Raw genomic sequence first — 20,161 nt, forward strand, 5'->3', positions numbered from 1 at the left:
TAGAAAAAAAAAAGAAAATTATTTCTATAAATGAAAATTGATTTCTTGTTACAGAGAAAAGATGGCTTTCTTCACGCGCTTTAATCTCAATGTTCCTGTACTTCCGCCTGAAGATTCGCCATGCGAGATCGCGTTATCACCATCCCCGTCGTCCGCTCAACACAAAAGACACGCCTCGGAACCAGTTACCACTGAATCCATGGTTAGTAAACTTGGTGCTCAATGTGCATTGAATTCGGCTACACGGTCAAACAGTGTTCCTAGCGGAAATGCGTCTGCGGTGAGAAGTGACGGTGCCGCGACCACTAACGCGAGTACGACTACAAACATAGCCGAAGACGTTCCGACGAACAGTACAAATAAATCTGTGAACGCAAAAGGTCGACCTAACGAGGGGAACGGGCACTGTCAGGAGAACGGTCAAGGTGAGAACCTGAAGACATCCGAAGAAACTGACGGTGAAGAGCCACGAAGATACGAGTACGTGGTAGACAGAGTTCTCGGTGTCGAAGTGTAACGTTCGCACATTAGGTGTCTTTTCTTTTTTCTTTTTTTTTTTTTTTTTTATTTGGTTTTTAACAGATGGACCTTTCGGTCCATCCGAATTACTCGTTAATTAACGTACTACGACTTACCATAAATAATTTAAATCAGCAAAGGAATGGAAAGAAGAAGAAGGGAAATGTTATTTCCTCGCTTTTATCGAATTCAAGGTGCCATGCACAATATGAAGATGGATTTTTAAAAAAAGGACTGTTTACCGAAATACATTTTAACGTTTCATATAACGGTGAATATGTAATGTTAGTGTAACTAGTACAACGAATTTAACGAAGTGTTGCCGATATTGTTATTGTTATTGGTTATCGACGTGACGACGCGATGCCGTGAAAATTCTAGGAAGATTTTGAGGCGATAGCGAAAAATGCGCGATCCAAGCGCTCTGTACATACGAGAACGTAAATTATTTAAATGAGATTTATGCGAGAATTATTTAATTAATCGAATTTCATCAGGTTCCTCTATACCATACCGGTTCATTCAGCGTAAACTCGCTTCCCTTGCGTTTTCGAGCTCTCACACACACACACACAACCCCACCGAGCAGCTGGACTGCAATTTGAAAATCCAACAGAGAAAAGAAGGTAAAGGGGAAAGAGGAAAAGATTGTCGCCCTGGTTGGCTGAATTTTCCCTCGATTCCATTATTGCCATTTTCCAACGTGTTCACAATTAGCTTTGAATATTTGTACGCTTCTCGTTCTTCGTCTATTAAGCCTTAGAATTAATAATAATAAGAAAAAATGAAATTGAAAGGATACCACGAAAAAATGAAGTTTTAATATTTTGAATATCATTTTATACAATAATCGAGGAACCTGGTAGGAATTGGATATTTTCTGGGGGACTAGTAAAAATCTTGGAAACAGCAGGAGTGTAAATAACTTTGTATATACGCATCCGACAATCATGTTTAAGCGTTGCAAAATTTCAACGTGCAGATGCGATTTAATATACATTTAACTATGTATGTTAAACGTATGCGTGCACGTCTACGTATTGGACGTTGGTATGCTTGTGTCCACATAATGTATGTATGTATCTATATAAATATATATATAGACAGTGAAATTACGCGGTAAATTTGTATATCAGCCGCGAGGATACATTTTCATGGTAAAAAAAAAGGTACGTGTACAAGGTTTGTGCAACGGTTTTCTTACTGATAGCATGAAATGTTCGAAACCACGTGTAGTAGGGTTACATCGACACAAAGTGTATTGAACCTATTACGCGTATGTATGTATTTAATTAACGCGTTATTATTAATGTATTATATACCAGTGTGACGTTGTGTCTAACTGCGTCGAAGCAAGTGTAACGATGATGGTGTTGATTAGCGACGATGATAGGGAAATATTAATAACAATAGAAACATTAAAAGGAAAAGAAAGAGCAACGATAACGATGCTAATAAAAGGGTATCGAGACGGTATGGAGACGACAATGTTGACAATGATGGCAATGATTAAAACGACGACAGTGAATGTAATAGAACATGAAATATGAATCATCGTACTGATATCGATAAGAATAGTAATAACAGTAATAATAAGTTCGTAATGAAATATACACATACATAAACACGTACATCCTCCGAAAAAAACAACCACAGTATGACTTGTAAGTAATGATAATGATTAAATGGTAGTGATTCGTATGATAACGATTAAAAGAAAAAAATACAGTATATTCTTGCCATATTATTTTGTATCGTGAATTTTGTTTCTCAGATTTTTAATGATTAATATACTTCTTTTGATCCCTGAACCGCTTTTTAATGTGATTAACTAAGCAATGGTATAATAAAAGAATTCTTAACAAGTGGTCCGTGTGATGTGGTAAGCTGCTACGCTTTTTAAATTGATAAATAGTTATTTCGTTTGATAAAAAAGCAAAGTATACTGTGCGTATGCGCGGGGAAACGCGCCTGCGCCATAAATCAATGTTGTACAACCGTGCATGTAGCGCAGAGATATGCAAGGGGGCCTCGAGGTTCCCCTACTTTATACATTTTCCCCTCGAATAGATTGTGACAGACGAAGATAGACTCTGTTCTGTACCTTGTTTATCGTTAAACTATTCGAGGGGAAACGAGAGAAAGTGGGAGAAGTCCATAGCTCCCCTGGACATCTCTGATGTAGCGTAGTAGAAACGTGAACAGCGTATTCTTAGTAGAGCGGAGCGCATCCGGCGCGATGCTGGTGTGCGGTGTTTTCCGTACTGTGTTATCGGTTTCTTTCGGCGCAATCGTACAAATCCTAATATTTCTACAAGAAAATTCAAACATCCTGAGAGTACAAGCTTCCCTTCCACCGGGAGCTGGTCAGTTTCCCTTTTCTTTTTCTTTTTTTTTTTTTTTAAATTCAAACTTTTGTCGCTTGGTACATTTTGTACCGGCAAGGAAAGGATTTGTAAGACGAAACAGACTGATTAAAATAATTATGTTAGCTAATTGCGATACACTTAAATCTGCGTATGCCTGTTTCTTTTCCTTTTACTTTCTCATTCGTTTCTTCACTTTTGCCTTTGTATCGTTTCCAACACGACGTACTGCTAATTATTTTTAAATCATTCACACGTCGGAACGATTTGAGATATTAACAAAAAAAAAATAGGGATGTAACTGGGAAATATTTAATCTAGTCAGACGTATCGATTCCGATTCATTCGCCCTACCATTGGCGCGCACCTTTCGAAACAGATTCATCAAGGTATATATGTATATGTACACCTATATCGCAATGTGCTTTGTGGCGAGGTTGAACAGCTTCCTACGTCATAGGAATCAAAGTTCCGTGACCGTGTGTATTAGAGTACCGCACGAAGTTTCGTGTCGGGCTACTCGAAACGGTGTCGCCGAGGAAACTAGGTGGCAGAAATCTAGAAGACAGCTTAAGTAATTCAGCGGTCAGCTGCTGGTGTGCGTCGAGTAAATCGATATTATTATCGCCGGCACGCTTCTTCGTACGTAAGTACGTACGTATACGTACAGGTACACGTCGGGTTTTATGTAAGTACTATACCATTTGCTGACACGCCGAGGATTTCGTACCGGTCCCGGTCACACGCCGCCTTTCAACCCTTCCATGCAACCGGAACTATCTGTTGGATACGAATGATATTGAACTTGAATAGCGGAGCTGCGTGCACCGAAGTTGCATCAACTTATCTTGTAAACTTTGTAAAAGAATATAATAATGCAAAGGGAAATTTGTTAGGGAAACTTAGTACATCCCTTTCGTGACTATAGATTGACAATATCGTGCGATCGAGCTGTTAGCAAGAAACTTCCGTGTTCTCGATAACAGGTGAGAGTTTACCTACACAATCAGCAATAATTCGTAACGGGTGGAGATTTCAAGGGGCTTGAAAAGACAAAGAGTGTAGCGGAATCGAAGGTAAAGTCCGCGTGCTTGAATCAGAATCAATTTACATTATTTTCACCATAGGAACTTGCCTCCCTATCGATTTAACACTACCACCACCGACTAAATATACCCAAGGTGTGCATCAGCGAGTCTTTACATAAACGTGTGAAAAGTTTCAGGCGGTCGACGATCCATTGGGATCGATCTCAATTTTCAGATAATTAATATTGCGATCAATAGCGACATCGAATTAGCGTATAGTCTGATCAGAAAATTGCAGACGGCATTGAGCACGTGGAACTTGGATGATACTTCCGGAGCGGAAACCGCAAACGGACCATAAAATCAGGTCGTCCTTACAAAACAAAACAATACGTTCAGAAGTACATACGAAAACCTGCGTGAAATAGTTTATTGACTTAATTTCAAGCAGGAAAAAATGTTCAAACTGTATTACACGAATTCTGATTTCACCCTTTAAACGCGGAAATAATTAAATTAGTGATTGCATGACTAACGTATTGCGAATAATGTCCTTGTTAATGACACTGAAAGAGACAATGTTAATCTTACAGGACAGTAAACCGAGCGACAGCACGCGATGAATTATACTATGGCAATAACTTCCTCGTTTCCTATTTCCAGCGAAATATGAATTTCAATAATTCCTCAACTATTCCTCCTTTCTCCCTTCTACAGACATACACGGAAGACAGTATTTTAACCCTATCCATACTTATACAGGACGTTTCAAATGATTGGACATGCAATGAATGCCACATGCCAGACTCTCCCTGGCTCCCCTTAACAAAGGGTTAAGGTCTTCTGTTTATTTCAACAAGCACATCATTTTTTAAACCCCTTGTACAGGTACAAGTTGTGCTTAGCGTGGCAGTGAGTTTACAATCGACTCATCTTTGTCATGTTGATGTCGCATGTCGTTGCCAGCGATTCGCATGACTTTAGGTCATTGTCCTTATCGACGTCCAATAAATTCCTGGGAAAGTGAAGCTTTCGCACAGCAATGCGTTCACCTTCATCCCTTTCTTTTTGTAACTTTCAATAACAATTTTGCAACTGGTTTGAATTTATAATAAATTTTATTCCTGACATTAATTTAAGCATTTTTGGCAAATTTCTGACTCGGTGCTTTTCTTTTTTAGAGGACGAGATTATATTAATCGAACACCTGCCTGGACGAAGGGTTCATCTTCAAGACTTCTTCTGGACCGACGCTAAAGATGCTCCACCATGGGTGGATCCTAATCAAGGATTGACCTTTTATGAAACTAGAACAATTCATCATACGGTAACGCTTTACTCACCTGTCGAAGGTAAAGATAATCATGAACCAATATCCCCGCATCGAACTGACTCTTACGACCCAAAGTGTACTTCCTGTATCGAACCAACCCCTACATTCGACGAGGACGAGGATCAAAATATCGGTGTTCTTATCGGAGATGATCCTGGGCCTAGGTTTTTATCAACGATTATATTCTATGAAAGTACTCACTGATTTTAACGTGTAATATTTTTTTCAGGTACTGGTTGCTGACAGTTTTACGAGCTGGTGAAACTGTACCGCCTAAGATCGAATTGAGATTAGCACGTTTATATAGAACCGCGTTCTCGAGACAACAGCAACGTCACTTAGGTCTTTTGCAAACAGATCCAAAACTTCGAAGGGTGGCAAGAGATCAAACACTTGTTGAAAAAAAGGTATATTTGTTAAAGATGTTTTATGGAATTGTTTTATCAATATTCTATCGATATTCGTTTTTAGCCAGACGTTGCCCATAGCCAGAAAGAAATGATCGAGAAAACTAAATTAACAGCTCGAACAGATTCAGAATTCCAAATATCCAAGTTCAGAAATACACTTCTACCAAAACCTGACATCAGTAATATCGAGAATCACAAAGATCATACTTCAGTGGACGATTACTTAAAAACGTCGAGTCTCATTCAAGAAGAAGTATTAAATGAAAATGTATCTACAACTACACCAGTGGATTTCAACGAAAGTACTACCGAGTATATAGATGTATCCTCTAATTCATCTTCTTCGTCACCATTTTCCTTGAGTAATCATTCCAAACAGCAGATATTAAACAATATTAGTACAGAGGAGACAAACGTGAATAAACGTTCCGAGTTCCGTTTGTTGGATCATCCTGGAGACCAAACCGTTCAAGTTAGAATGCAAAATACAAGCGTGACCGAAAGTGGTGCTACCAAGTTGATCTATTCTGTTCACTTAGGTGGCAAACCTGTGCCTGCTGAAACAGCAGCCAGAGATATGGCTCTGTTATCACCTCAGGAAGTCGCACTGGAGCTTGGTGCACCAGTTATTATTCAAAGTGAGCGTAAGTGTTTGTAATTATGCATTATATATATATTATAATATTCTCTTATATATATTTCTATATACATAGCTTATTTGAAAGAAACTCAACCACTGGCCCTTTCGAGAAGAAGGGACGCCTGGTTGTTAATTGGTGCAGCAAGTGCAGGTTTTATTCTCTTAGCCTTGATTGTTGCGGGATTAATTTTTGCGGCAAAAAGGAAAAGAGCGCATAGCGCGGTAGCTGCGCCACCGACTCATCATCTCCTGAAGAAGAAACGGGATTACATACAAGCCACTGCCGATCTTGACAATGCTTTCTCGACATCAGAAGTAGAAGCCAAAGTATTTTACATCTTTCTTGGGTATATACTTTTCTATCATGTATTTATCGATCCTTCTTCGCAGACTGACGGTACCAGTCACAGACAGACTCCTGGCAGTTTATCGAGGACTCCAGTGTCTCTTGAAAGTCCTGACAGTCTAGACGCAAGTATACACGAGGTTTCAAGCGACAACGACGAGGAACAGAAAAGAAAGGCGCGTGAACCAAGCCCATGGGAACATCCTCCGAAGAGATCGAGGTAGGAAAATCAAAGATAAATAAAGGGAAACACTTAATTATTAAATAATGTCTTTTATTAATTGCTTTTTATACAATATATAGATTAGCTCATGGGAGAATGTCTGAAACAAATGTTATGGATACGCCTAGGACTTCCGATTCAACAGATGTGATTGCCGATCACTTAGAAACTTTTGATTCTTTGGAAAACAATTATAGCAGGCAAGACGAAGAAGCCACTGCTTCGCCGCATTCTTACCTTTCCATGCCCTCTTGCAAACAGTTCCCCAGCATGAAAAGCGTCGAGCCACTTTCCAGAGTTCTTGAACCAGTTATGGTATGTTTACTTGTACAATTTACTGGAAGTTAAAGAATAACCAACATTTTTTCCCTTTAGGTGAAACATTTGGATATAGATTCTCCAGAACTGGCGAGACGGGATAACGATTACGCGAATGTTTTCAGAGGAGATGAACCAATTGATAGAATTTTTGCGCGAACTTCAAGTGCGATCAGAGACCCTGGAGTTGTGGGTCCTATTGTTTGGAATCTTCGTAGACAGCACATGTCCACAGAAGGTACGATTTTCTTTTAAGTTCACTATGTAGTTTAAATGAAAAATTTATTTAATATTATTAAGGTAATGGTACATCTGGAACCGATGTTGATCCAACGTATGTAGCACCATCTGGACCTGTAGGAAGAGCAAGAAGAAGGCTTCACGAGCTGCTGGAGGATTCCTTCAGTCTTTTTGGAAGTAGAGATCCAAAGAATGAACAGTCGAGCGTAACTCGATCAACTTCTGCGATACATGCTCCAGATGTCCTTACAATTTTTTCAGAAACCAAAGGAAGATCTATCTATATCAGGTGTCTATAATTTTATTTTATATCAGCAGTGTGATTCAACGTTTCCTGGCTCCTTAAACTCATCGATTATTTTTCTTTTCAGTCCTACGACAACACCGGTAACCGAAATCAAGCCAAGACCCCGTACTTCATTACCGGGAAAATCTGTTGAGGAAAGTGTTAATGAACATTGTAAACCACCTCAGTCTCGTAGCGGTTGGGGGAGCAGACCATTGAGTGCTGGTCCGTTTCATAGACCTAATTTACCAGACATAGACACAAGACGTATACTTACTGACTGCCAACTTCCGCCAGAGGATCCGGCAGTACCATTGATAGCCTCGATTAAAAAAGAATTGGACAAATTCTCTCCACGATAAATGATCACGTTGGTGAGTGATAGCAAGGTCTTTTTAATCCTTGAAAGTTAGGAATGCATACATTCGATGCTAGATATATTTAAATCGGTATTTAAAAATTATACTCGTGTAAATATTTCAGGAATTTTTTATACGTACACTTTTTATTAATAATGTTTGTATTATCACATCGAACGTATTTATATAAACTTATTCATTCTAACATCCGATAAAAGATAACATTCATATAACACTGCAATAATATTGTCATAGTTGAAAAATAATATTGCTTATTCCATTGTACATATCATACAAGTAGGTTCATTTTCTTCGTTAAGAATTATTTATTTAAACAGGAAGGATCGATTTCTTATAACACATGCAATTTTATAATTGATTAAGGGCAAATAAATTATTTTAAATATTGCATTTAATTATATAAATGTAAATAATGTCTTATGGAAATCATTTTTATGATATTTTTGATACTTCAACAAATCGTTCGTTATTACAAAAATCTTTGTACGTATGTTCGTATCGAAGCTTGAACATTGAATATTTTTTCGTGAAAAATTGTATGTATTCAGGATGAGTTGGATCAACTTCTAAAAGCAAACGTCCACCAGGCTTCAAAGCTGTAGCACTGTATTTCAACAGGGGTTTAATGATTTTTAAACCATCCTCTCCTCCATCAAGTGCTGGCAAGTCTTCAAAACTAAAGCGTAAAATTAAATAATGAAAGATTACTATTTGCGAGATTTAAACGGAAATTATGATTGATTTACATTTTAATCTCGGGAGGTAAGGTAGGTATCTGTTTAGTCGACACGTATGGGGGATTGCTGACGATAAAATCAAAAGTTTTCGAATTTAAATCAAGATCTTTCGGGCCACTTAATACATTTGAAAGATCAATCGTTCCATTCTCTTGTAGTGTCGCATGCATAATTGCAACTTGTTTTTCTAACCCTAATCTGTCTCGATTTTCTTTAGTTAGTTCGCAAGCATCTGGATTCGAATCGATCGCTATACAATTTGCCTAAAACATAACATTATTATTTTAAATTAAAATATAGCGCATGTTCCATTAACATTATGATAATTACTGTTTTATTAGTATGCGCAATGGAAAGAGATATCGGTCCAGAACCGCATCCAACTTCTAAAATTTCATGGTTTTTATTTTGAGAAGAATTTAATGCCTTTAAAACATAATGAACTAACATTTCAGTTTCCGGCCGTGGAATAAAAATTGGTGGAACTAATTTTAGAGTAATATCTCGAAAATCCCATTCTCCTATTATATACTGCACTGGCATTCTGTGGAGAATATAAAAAGGAGTAACAAACATAGTTATTTAAGGATTTGATGAAAACGTTTTTACCTAGATAATCGACATTCGCACAGTGATTCCAATTTATCACATTCCTTCGAAGTAAGTCGTTTATTTCGCGTGTTAACGAGATCTAATATCTGAAAATAAATTTCCACTGAGATCTTATTATTTTCCTTTATAATAAATAATCATAACGAGGTCAATAAAGCAAGTATCTTGAAAAGAGCAAAGGCCGGCTGATGATCGCAATAGCCGGTTAATAAAGAACAAAACAAAATAAAACAATAAAAGTATGTAATGAATGAATTGAACATTTAATTCGTGTAATACCTTCTTAGTGCCTAGAACGTGTGCAACGATGTGCTCGATCGATTCTACGGGTTCTGGAATACTTTCCTTTTTAAATCGCTCACTCCATTGTTCGATAACTTCACCGACCATGGGGCATTGCACGTTTGTTGCAAACAAACGTTGCACCGATTGTATCGGCGTGATTATTTTACCTCGACTACTACATTGTTTACACGTTTCAGCACTTGCGACACTGAGAAAAGCACGAGCATTCGAAAGGGTATATCGAAACCACATTGTACTTCATAAACGATAATTTATTATCACTTTTTGAACGAACACATAACTATGAATTAACTAACATGACAATATAAAACATTCTCGGTTAGATTTTATTCTGTAGATTGCTTAATAAATTTTCTTACGTGCTGCCAGCTAGTGGATATCCACTCGGAATATAGACAAGTCAGTTTGTTTATAGATCGTGAAGAAATAAGGCCTTTATTTTCCAGTTTTATAGTCGGTTTAGTAATTCGCTAATTTCAGAACATCGGTCGATTAATTGCCAAGCAGTTCCACGCATTTCAAACAGCTGTAACAGTGACCAAGACTTCTTTTACTGCCATCCGGGGTCCTCGAAACCCCAGCGCGTTCGACTGGGGTCTCTAGGATCCCACGTAGATCGAATTGAAGACTGCGTTTAATGCCATCCGGGGTCCTCGAAACCCCAAGTGCGTTCGACTGGGGTCTCTAGGATCCCACGTACATTGAATTGAAGTTGCGTTTATTGCTATCCGGGGTCCTCGAAACCCCAAGAGCGTTCGACTGGGGTCTCTAGGATCCCACGTACATCGAATTTAAGGTTGCGTTTATTGCTATCCGGGGTCGTCGAAACCCCAAGCGCGTTCGACTGGGGTCTCTAGGATCCCACGCACATCGAATTGAAGGTTGCTTTTATTGCCATCCGGGGTCTTCGAAACCCCAAGCGCGTTCGACTGGGGTCTCTAGGATCCCATGTAGATCGAATTGAAGACTGCTTTTATTGCCATCTGGGATCCTAGGAACCCCAAGTGCTTTCGACTGGGGTGCCGAGGACCCCTCGTAAACCCAATTGAAGACACCTATACCTAATAATAAAATATTATTATTTTTAAGGTCTCTTAGTGTATTTCGTTTGTAAATCGTTTGTGATTGATTGTGAGTCTATTTTTAACGTTTGTGACAAATTAGTTCTTTTGTAATTAGCAATTCAATTTTAGTCATGATGTGAGCCGGAACTTTTTAGTAATTTTTTATAATAAATAGATTTTGTTATAACTGAACATATAACAAAAATTAGAAGTTAAATAATTTCATATATTATTATATATTATATATTATTTATAAATATTGTAAACCGGATCCTAAAGGCATACATATACCCTTATTTTATTTTCTGCGTTCATTTAATATGTTGTAATTATTTTCTTAGCTTATTGAATAAACTCCTTATGAGGACGAACGTGTTGATTTTATTACTTCCGTCTGCACCCTTTATATCTCTGATTCCACTATATCTCAGCACCCTTCTATTACTGCATTCCTTACATCCCAGCAACCCTTACATCTCAGTATTCTTAACATCTCTTCATCCTTATACTCTTTTCATCCCTACATTCTTTTCACCTCTACACTCTTTTCATCCCTACATTCTTTTCACCTCTACACTCTTTTCATCCCTACATTCCTTACATCACTTCATCCCTTAAATCCCTACATTATTATGATCCCTACATTCTTTTCTTCCCTACATTCTTTTCACCCCTACACTCTTTTCATCCCTACATTCCTTTCATCCCTACACTCCATCCACCTCTTCATCCCTTAGACCACTACATTCTTTTCATCCCTACATTCCTTTCATCCCTATATTCCTTACATCTCTGCATCCCTTATAATAAATACATTACAAAGACTGCTTCGAGTAAAGGTAAGTAAAGGTAAGTTTACTTTTACGCGAAATTTTTGAAAAAATAGCGCCCCCTAGCGGCAAAAATGCGAACTAAAATTTCGATGTCGAATCAGCGCCATCTGGATTCGGAAAAAGGAACTAAATCGTGCTCAATTTCTGGCCCCCTGGCGGCAAAAATGTGAACTAAAATTTCGATGTCGAATCAGCGCCATCTGGTTTCAGAAAAAGGAACTAAATCATGCTCAATTTCTGGCCCCCTGGCGGCAAAAATGTGAACTAAAATTTCGATGTCGAATCAGCGCCATCTGGTTTCGGAAAAAGGAACTACATCAGGCTCAGTTTTTGGCCCTCTGGCGGCAAAAATGTGAACTAAAATTTCGATGCCGAATCAGCGCCATCTGGTTTCGGAAAAAGGAACTATATCAGGCTCAGTTTTTGGCCCTCTGGCGGCAAAAATGTGAACTAAAATTTCGATGTCGAATCAGCGCCCTCTGGTGGCGAAAAAGGGAACTAAATCTTACTGAATTTCTGGATGAAAGGAGTGTAGGGATGAAAAAAATGTAGTGATTTGAGGGATGAAGTGATGTAAGGAGTGTAGTGATTTAAGGGATGAAGAGATGTAAGGAGTGTAGGGATGAAACGAGTGCAGGGATGAAAAGAGTGTAGGGATGAAAAGAATGTGGGGATGAAACGAGTGTAGGGATGAAAAGAATGTAGGGATGAAAAGAGTGTAGGGATGAAAAGAATGTGGGGATGAAGAGAATGTAGGGATTTAAGGGATGAAGTGATGTAAGGAATGTAGGGATGAAAAGAATGTAGGGATGAAAAGAATGTAGGGATGATAAGAGTGTAGGGATGAAAAGAATGTGGGGATGAAGAGAATGTAGGGATAATAATAATGTAGGGATTTAAGGGATGAAGTGATGTAAGGAATGTAGGGATGAAAAGAATGTAGGGATGAAAAGAATGTAGGGATGAAAGGAATGCAGGGATGTAAGGGATACTGAGATGGCCTTGGCCTATAATGAGGGATAAAATTAGATAAATAACTGGAAAAAGTAAAATAAATGAGGTCCTCGGCTGAGACTCCACATGGCAGCAAATATAGTCTTCAATTCGATCCAGGCGAACGCACTTGGGGTTTCTAGGATCCCATATGGCAATAAACGTAATCTTCAATTTAATCTTCGTGGGATCCTAGACACCCCAGTCGAACGCACTTGGGGTTACGGGGATCCCGGATGGCAATAAACGCAGCCTTCAGTCCGATCTACTTGGGATCCTAGAGACCCCAGTCGAACGCACTTGGGGTTTCGAGGACCCCGATGGCAATAAACGCAGCCTTCAGTTCGATCTACTTGGGATCCAAGAGACCCCAGTCGAAGCCACTTGGGGTGTCGAGGACCCCTCGCGGCAGTAAAGGAAGTCCCGAATTCGGTTATTATTGCAGCTGTTTGAAATGTAAGGAAACTGCTCGGCAATTTATCGATCGATGTTCTGCTATTAGTGAATTACCGACTTTCTAATGGGTTGATCGATAAGTGAATAAGTTGTCGAGTAGTTTCAAGCTCTTATGTATAGATGGCGTTAATGTCGAATTTGATACTTCTTTTTACGGGTGATTTAATTTTGCAATTAAATTATAATTAACGCCCTAATTTGTAAACCGACTGTAAAAGATAATAATAAAGGCTTCTATTTCTTCAGCGTCTAAACACATACTGTCGCATTTCAGGCCAATGCGGATAATTATATTATATTTTTTGCTCTTACCTTACTGATCTTATTATGGATGTAGTGTAATGTAGGCTAATTTAATGCTTTAAACATTGAACACTTTGCAGAATTAAGTTTATTTTCGACAAATTTACAAGATTATAATTTTATTTGACATTATACTCCTCGATGCATTGATTTCTTTAGAAGTTTCTATACTCTTCCGTATGAGATCGCTGTACGTGGTCTCTTTGTTCTATGTAGGTCAGCATAATTTAATTTAAACCGAATGGCTGTTAAACATTCCAAACTTGTCTTTCACCTTGTACTTGCCGATTAATTAAAGCAATCTAAACGTGATTGCACGCTCCACCGCATATTCATTTGCACGAATTCATTGACGTCGAAAACAATGAAAGCAAATTGTATCGTTTGAATGCGTGTGTCCATGAAATCCATGACGCTCTTAAACATATATTCCTCCTATTTGAAAATGATTTTTCAATCTTTTAACAATATTGATCGAGCAGTACAACACTTTACATTTCGTTATATCTAACTAATATAATAAAATGACGCTTAATAATCATCTATGAAATTAAACTTAAGATTTAAAGAAGGAATAATGAGCTGAACATTTTACATTCATCCATCGATAAAGGCTCTACGACGATAAACGGTATAAAAATTAGTAAACTATTTCTTAATGACCCATTGCGTCATTGGTGACGCTTAGAACAATGGTAGGCGAACAAAGAGTTTGAAAAATCTCGCTGACACATGGATACAGAGCTGGTAACTGGTGTCCCTGGGGGCGTTAAATAATTCACCGCAGCTGGGACCGAGGGTTAGGTAAGAGGCGAAGGTTGTGGGAGGGCGAAGGAGGCGAAGGTTGAAGGACCGATCAAATATTCACATCTACTTCAACGCGGATGGAGCTAAGCAGCGTCGAGCACGTAAACGTAACCGAGAGAAGAAGAATCTTCGAAGTCAGGTCCAATTGTCTGATACGTGTTCTGGAACTGCTCCTTACCTATAAAGAAGAAGATGGTTAAAAAGAAGAAGAAGAAACTATAAGTAATTTCAGTGACAGCGATGTTCGTATTCAGAACCATCGTGCCTTCTCTCTGCAATTTTTCCTTTACCTTTTTTTACGATGGTTACCCATATTCGGTCAAGCGATCTCACGGGGACCAAGTTAAACGACCAATCACGCTTAGAAACGTAAAAATGTGTCACTGGGGTGCTGTAATATTGCTCGTAGAAGCTTGTCGAGAGCGATTTCGCCTATGGTTGTCCATGCTGTTCGATGAATTTCGATTGATCATCTTTGGGGTCGAGTGACTGTTAACGCGTTAGGACGGACGAGCTCATCTGTAAATCAATTTCCATCGCAAGAAGTTAACGATGACCCTATTGATAAGATAACTGTACAATTATTTGTTCTTACCTCCTGTTCAGCTCGTTACCCTTTAAAAAGAAAGTTGATCTTTTCGCAAAGAGAGTTCGTCTGGGAGAAAGGGTTTGGGAAAGAATTGGTCAACGAGGCGTGCTTCGCTCCTAATCATCATTCTAATTATCTCGGTAACCCAATCCAGTGTTCGTGTCGCGTCTTGGCTTCCCGCCTTTCCATCCCTCTCTCGAACTTCTCGATTCTCCCGTCTCGATTCCTACACCCTGCCTGGCGAATTTTCTACCCTCTCGAACGCGAACGGTTCGTCTCCTTCTCACCTCGGTCCTCTGTTCCTTTCTCAATCGTCGCTACCGCCAACCTATCTCGTCTCTTTTCTTCCAAGTCCTGACTGCGGGATTGCCGACGACCGCCCATCTAAGTTTAACAATTAACGGCTGAAAAATAAATTAATTGGAAACTAACGCCTCGTGTCAGGCACACGCGGCCTAATCACGATCGTTGGATAGAGGAAGAGGGTTCCTGTACAGCTTGTTCTCGAAATCTCTGAAACGTAACTGAAGTTTTAGCGAAGTTTCAGAACTCTGAGAACCTTGGGAAAAGAGAATACGCGAAAAGGTTCTGGTGTTCGTACGAACAAACCGCGTGTGCACGATACTTCACTTTATTTCGATGAAATGCCAAGCCACGGGTGTCTCTACGACACCCACTCGGCCACCCTTACCAATCTTTTCTTCCCTTCGACTCGTCCTTTTGTCCCGCTTGTCAGGGCTGACAGAAAGTGCAAGCATCTGGGATGAGGTATTTGTCATACGTCGATAGGCGTCAGCGTTGACACAGTCTGTGAGCGTGAAACGGAAGTGGCGTTTGGGGGCGGCGACGATTGAAGGGTTTGTAGGGAAAGACAGATAAATATTTGAGGAATTTGTCGTCGCCTTCCGCGACGATCGGGAGACCTATCGCCTGTTTACCAGCCCTGTAAAAAAGGATTTCAGTCAATCATTGTACACAAAACTGGCGAGGGTGAATAGCGATGGAAATAAGGGGTTGGACGTTTAATTATCGTGAGAAAACTTGATTCTATTTTTTTTTCGTTAACCCTTTACGCGGAAAGAAAAATTAAAGGCTGAGAATTTCGAACTGGGAACGTTTATCGTTGCAGGGATAAAGTTACAGGGTACATCCGGTGTAACCGATAGAGTGTAGCGAAAAGCCCAGGTAGCCAGAGTAAAACCAGCCCGCTAGGGAAGTTCATTAATGGATTAAGTGTAGCCGATCGATACGATTAGAGTGACGCGTGGGAGAAACGAGGCGAATCGAAACTTAACCCAATTGTCGATCAATTTTTGTCGCAGACGCACGGATTTGATTTATGGAAAAACACAGAAGTCCTGTAAATGCACGTACGCGATAGCTGACATTATCGGGAGAGATAAATAAATCTGGATTATCAAGGATTCCCTCGAGGCTAGAAGGCGCGCGCAGGGACAGTGTAAACGGTTTGACGTGATAAAAAATATAATAAAAGAACAGCTGCAGGCTGATCTGTCGAACAAAGTCGATGAATACTGACAGAAACACGGATGAAGGATCGAAAAATGGTTGAAAGACTGTTTGCGAACGAATCAACATTCACCTATGGACGCTGTTATCGATCGTTGTTAAATAATTTCTTAATAACAGCAAATGTATCGATAATCCAAATGATCGTCGATAAGATTATTTGTAACAGCGTGTTTCTACATGGAAAAGCGGTGTTGGAAGAGAGAGGAAACCCATTGAAATCTGAGTTACAGCGTTACGATAATTGTTTGAGATAGGGGTGTCTTGGGGTTAGAATTTATCGCGTGTAATTCGCACGGAATCGTCGATAATCCTGGCCCCGAATCCACTCTATCTAGACACAGGGAGACTACTTTTCTATCGATCGTACGGATTGATATGAGTACCGTGTAGCGTGTGGCCCCTTAGACATCGTATGGAGGTTGAATTTTAAAACTACCCCCTGGAGAGAGACACGGCAAGTTGGCGAGGCCCGTCTTTTTGAATCACACTGCTACACACGCGGGACTCGGTGTTGCGTAAAGGAGTACAAATCCCCGGGGACCACGCGTCGATACCTATTTCCGTCCGGTATCGACGACCTGATGTTCAATTCGAAACATACGTAGGGAGATCTTTCAACGCTATAAGAACTTTGTATTAGTGAAAGACACGTAAAAATAGGATGCTTCACTGGTCAGGATGAATATTAAATCTGGCTTAACACTCGGTACCTTTCGAATGTTCCTCTACATCTTCGCCCAGCTCGTGCTCATTTATTTGGAGGACGGTAGTCTTCGTCGTCGTCGTTGTCGTTGCTTGGTGACCTCGTAGATTAAAGACGAACGGCAAGTACGACGGTCCCAGGCGACCCTTTATGTTCAGCCACGTTTCCACGGTGCTTGAACTATATAGAAGCAGAAGAGGAAGAGGGAGAGACGATAAGGGAAAGGGGATGTGGAGAGAGAAGATAGGAAAGGCGACGGCTGGATGGAAGGAAGCAAGGTGGTAAGACTCACGGCAGGATGGTGGTTGGTTGGAGGTTTCAAGGTGGAGCTCGACCCGCTGTCGTGCCTCTAATAAGCTACCCCCAAACCTCCTTCCACCTTATGACCCTTACATCCCTTTACGGCCAGACCGGGCAGCCCTGCAATTTGATAAACTGTCACCGATAGAACTTTTACTTTTCAAACAGAGAATTTCTATCAATTTATATCATTACCCTTGTATACTCGCAAGTTCTTGTTCGAATTTCCTGGTTGAGTTGATCTACACAGAAGTCTTCCCATTTCCATGCAAATCGTTTGGCCATAATTCCAGCGAGCGGCAGCCTGGGGAAAAAATTACAGGAATCTGTAGTTAGTTCCAGACTGATGGTTACATCTGTTGTCAGGGACAATTTCATTATCAGTGATAGCCTCGTATCGCGAATTCTACCCGGTGAGAGTATATCGATCTTTAGAGCCAGTGGACTGAACGGTACTCGATGGAGCAGAAGGGCAGCTGCGGCACAGGACCTTGAAGGCCAGCAAAGCAGACCCCAGCCTCTTGGGAAATGATACCACTTTGCAAGGAGCGAATGGAAATGACCCTAGGATCGCCTCCGGTTCGCTTCTCTCTTGGGTCGTTCTTGGTCAGAGACGATGACGATTCCAAGGCAGAAGGGGAACGCAACTACCCTGATTAAGGAGCGGTCGCATTCCGATGATGTCCCTAACCCCGTAACTTAACGCATGCGGCGTCTCGATTCTTAGTAATTGCTGGCTAAACACCGCTTGCATGGTGGTCAAGAGACCCTTCGATAATCTCATCCTATCTTACCCCATCGAACGACTCACTCGTGTCTCTTTACGCTCGTTGTAACGTCGTTAAAAATTTAAGTATTCAACTATTGACCCTTCGTGCAAGTTTACCGAGAAGTTTCGAACATTTACGCGCGAGTATTCATTAAGAGGAGATCCCGTGCAAAGGCAGGGATACCGGAGACTGTTCCCGTAACCAGGGTAATCGGAGGTTGCTCAGAAACGGTGAGAAAGTTAGGTGAAGTTGTAGTAGGTGTGGGGTGTACACCCCTCGTGTGACGAGTCGTTTCTTGACACTAACAGACCCTCGTCTCTCTGTTGCTTCTGTCCAAGACGACATTACAGTTGTCTGAGAGACATATTCATCGTACATCATCATCATCATCATCATCATCATACGAGCTCGCATTTCTGATTACCTTTCCTGGTTCGGATAATTAGTCACGAAACGAGTGATCGCTGTACCTCGGGAAATATTGTCCTCTCGTCGAGACAATAGCGCAAAGTAAAATAGGACACCGAACTGTCCGCACGGTAGGATTAACGCGATCAAGGGACCGGAATGGGAAAATTGTGTCCCCGTCGCGTGGCTGAGCGCACAGATTCCGTTGGCAAAAAGTTCTTTTAATTATACTAAGTAACGTTTTTCGTGGACGCGTCCTCGAAGATCGCGCTGGTCATAATATTTAATCACTACTCGTTTCTTCTCCCCATTCTCTGCAAGAAGTTTCTTCGTTCAGCGACGGAAATGAATCGTCCTCGTTACGAAGAGTGTTTCCTAGATCTTCTTGTCCGGACTCGAAAGAAAATTCTTTATTTTTCCTCGAGTGATTTTCACGATCGATACTCACTTTCCGTGGCTCGATTTCCCATCGAGTCGGTTCGATACTATCGGTTCAACCGAGGTGGAAAAGTTGTCAACGAACTCGACAATAGATTATCAGGCGTTTCGAGAGCTCCGAACCCTTCCGATCTTAAAGATTACGAAACAAACAAGAGCGCGAAGCCGGCAAATGGGGTGACACGATGCAGGGGTGGAACGCTGCTAACCCCTCAGACTTTACCCTTACCGATGCTTCCGCGAGAGACAACGATTTTCTGTAATAAGCTGCAGGGAGAATTGATTATTTCTTCGAAAATTTACCTAAGTCAGCTAACGCACACGTGATTTCGTGGCAACCGGTTTCAACAGCGCCAACAAACCTTTTCCGTCGAGAAGAAAATTGGCAAAGGAAAATGTAGCAGGGATACGGGGAGGCTGATTTTTCGATAGGGATTGCAACCGAGACGGTACCGTGCGAACGAGAAGGGAAAATAGAGAAGGAGGAAGAAGAAGGACGCGTCGCCAGGCCGCGGAGAAAATAAGAAAGCAAATTACCTAGCAGTCATCTACCCCTTGGGGTGAGGTGTCGATATGACATGTAGGGAGACAAGGGACCTACGGCTGGCAACCCCTGGGGTTTATTACAAGGGTGGAATCAAATACACCGGGTGTCAAAAAATGAAACGCCACCCCATCGCGTTCTTTCTGCACCCTCACCTCGGGATCGAGGGTGTTGGGATGAGGTGACGGTAAGTTACGGGATGGCGAGAGGGGTTGCTAGTTGTAACCGAGTCGGATTTGGACGGTTCCTCGCGGGCCGAGGGGTTGCAGACGCCTTTCTCTTTATGAATCGGTGTCTTTCAGTTTCTTTAGAAAACCGTGTAACAATGATCCCGATATTTAATAAGGTTAAACGCGAAAATTTGAAAGGAAATATAAAATGTCTCTAACGTGCTTGTACGTGGAATTGTTTTACGAGGAGCACGGATGATCAGACGATGCAATTTCTCGCTGAGAAACGCGATGTCCGCTGGCGAGAAGCCCCGATTACGCGTCTGGCTGCTAATCTGATTTCAGCCACCTCCAGACCAACAACTCCTTAGCTCTACTCCTTTGGTTTCTCTCGACAATCTTGTTACGTTGGATAGACGGGGGAGTTGGGAGCGTGGAATCTTGTGCCGATGATACTTACACGTGATCCCTTCGTTGATATATACACCCCTTTCCAGAGGGGAATT

General features: G+C 40.7%; 3 protein-coding genes and 1 long non-coding RNA gene across 11 annotated transcripts in view; 2 read left to right on the plus strand and 2 right to left on the minus strand.

Annotated features, from left to right (window-relative positions):
• Positions 1-577, plus strand: part of kibra (WW and C2 domain containing protein kibra) — a 29,042-nt gene extending 28,465 nt beyond the window's left edge. For all 6 annotated transcript variants that reach the window (XM_034335674.2, XM_034335677.2, XM_034335675.2 and 3 more), the window contains one exon: positions 55-577. In XM_034335674.2, the coding sequence (XP_034191565.2) occupies positions 55-517 (463 nt within the window). In that variant the 3' untranslated portion in view covers positions 518-577. The remainder of the gene's footprint in view (positions 1-54) is intronic.
• Positions 578-2,324: 1,747 nt separating this feature from the next.
• Positions 2,325-8,776, plus strand: LOC117609401 (uncharacterized). Of its 3 annotated transcripts, none has more exons than XM_034335684.2 (11): positions 2,325-2,885; positions 5,095-5,410; positions 5,476-5,653; positions 5,718-6,300; positions 6,370-6,623; positions 6,687-6,862; positions 6,946-7,180; positions 7,241-7,421; positions 7,484-7,712; positions 7,795-8,083; positions 8,638-8,776. In XM_034335684.2, the coding sequence occupies exons 1-10, from the start codon at positions 2,759-2,761 to the stop codon at positions 8,069-8,071; spliced, it is 2,556 nt and encodes an 851-aa protein (XP_034191575.2). In that variant the 5' UTR covers positions 2,325-2,758; the 3' UTR covers positions 8,072-8,083; positions 8,638-8,776. The 3 variants fall into 3 exon arrangements, with proteins under 3 accessions (XP_034191575.2, XP_034191577.2, XP_034191576.2); XM_034335686.2 differs by having other exon boundaries at positions 6,370-6,611; XM_034335685.2 differs by having other exon boundaries at positions 5,718-6,294.
• On the minus strand, positions 8,208-9,975 carry HemK1 (HemK methyltransferase 1). Its single transcript, XM_034335703.2, has 5 exons — positions 9,718-9,975; positions 9,436-9,524; positions 9,157-9,370; positions 8,836-9,089; positions 8,208-8,765 (listed from the first exon to the last, which is right to left on the minus strand). Exons 1-5 carry the CDS (start codon positions 9,973-9,975, stop codon positions 8,522-8,524), a joined length of 1,059 nt encoding a protein of 352 aa, XP_034191594.2. The 3' UTR covers positions 8,208-8,521.
• A 3,520-nt stretch (positions 9,976-13,495) lies between these two features.
• LOC143305434 (uncharacterized) lies at positions 13,496-15,464 on the minus strand. Its single transcript, XR_013062389.1, has 3 exons — positions 14,796-15,464; positions 14,491-14,719; positions 13,496-14,378 (listed from the first exon to the last, which is right to left on the minus strand). It is a non-coding gene; the product is annotated as an uncharacterized LOC143305434 (long non-coding RNA).
• Positions 15,465-20,161: the final 4,697 nt, after the last annotated feature.

The sequence above is a fragment of the Osmia lignaria genome, chromosome 7 (assembly GCF_051020975.1).
Source record: "Osmia lignaria lignaria isolate PbOS001 chromosome 7, iyOsmLign1, whole genome shotgun sequence".
In the NCBI taxonomy this organism is placed as follows: Eukaryota; Metazoa; Arthropoda; class Insecta; order Hymenoptera; family Megachilidae; genus Osmia; species Osmia lignaria.

Excerpts from the sequence above, each read along its gene's own strand:
- LOC117609401 (XM_034335684.2), top strand. The coding sequence starts at position 2,759 with ATGCTGGTGTGCGGTGTTTTCCGTACTGTGTTATCGGTTTCTTTCGGC. Across the intron at positions 5,654-5,717 it reads AAACACTTGTTGAAAAAAAG|CCAGACGTTGCCCATAGCCA; the intron begins GTATATTTGTTA and ends ATTCGTTTTTAG. Across the intron at positions 7,713-7,794 it reads GGAAGATCTATCTATATCAG|TCCTACGACAACACCGGTAA; the intron begins GTGTCTATAATT and ends TTTTCTTTTCAG.
- HemK1 (XM_034335703.2), bottom strand. The coding sequence starts at position 9,975 with ATGTGGTTTCGATATACCCTTTCGAATGCTCGTGCTTTTCTCAGTGTC. Across the intron at positions 9,371-9,435 it reads TGCGAATGTCGATTATCTAG|AATGCCAGTGCAGTATATAA; the intron begins GTAAAAACGTTT and ends TATTCTCCACAG. Across the intron at positions 8,766-8,835 it reads TTACCTCCCGAGATTAAAAT|TTTTGAAGACTTGCCAGCAC; the intron begins GTAAATCAATCA and ends TTTACGCTTTAG.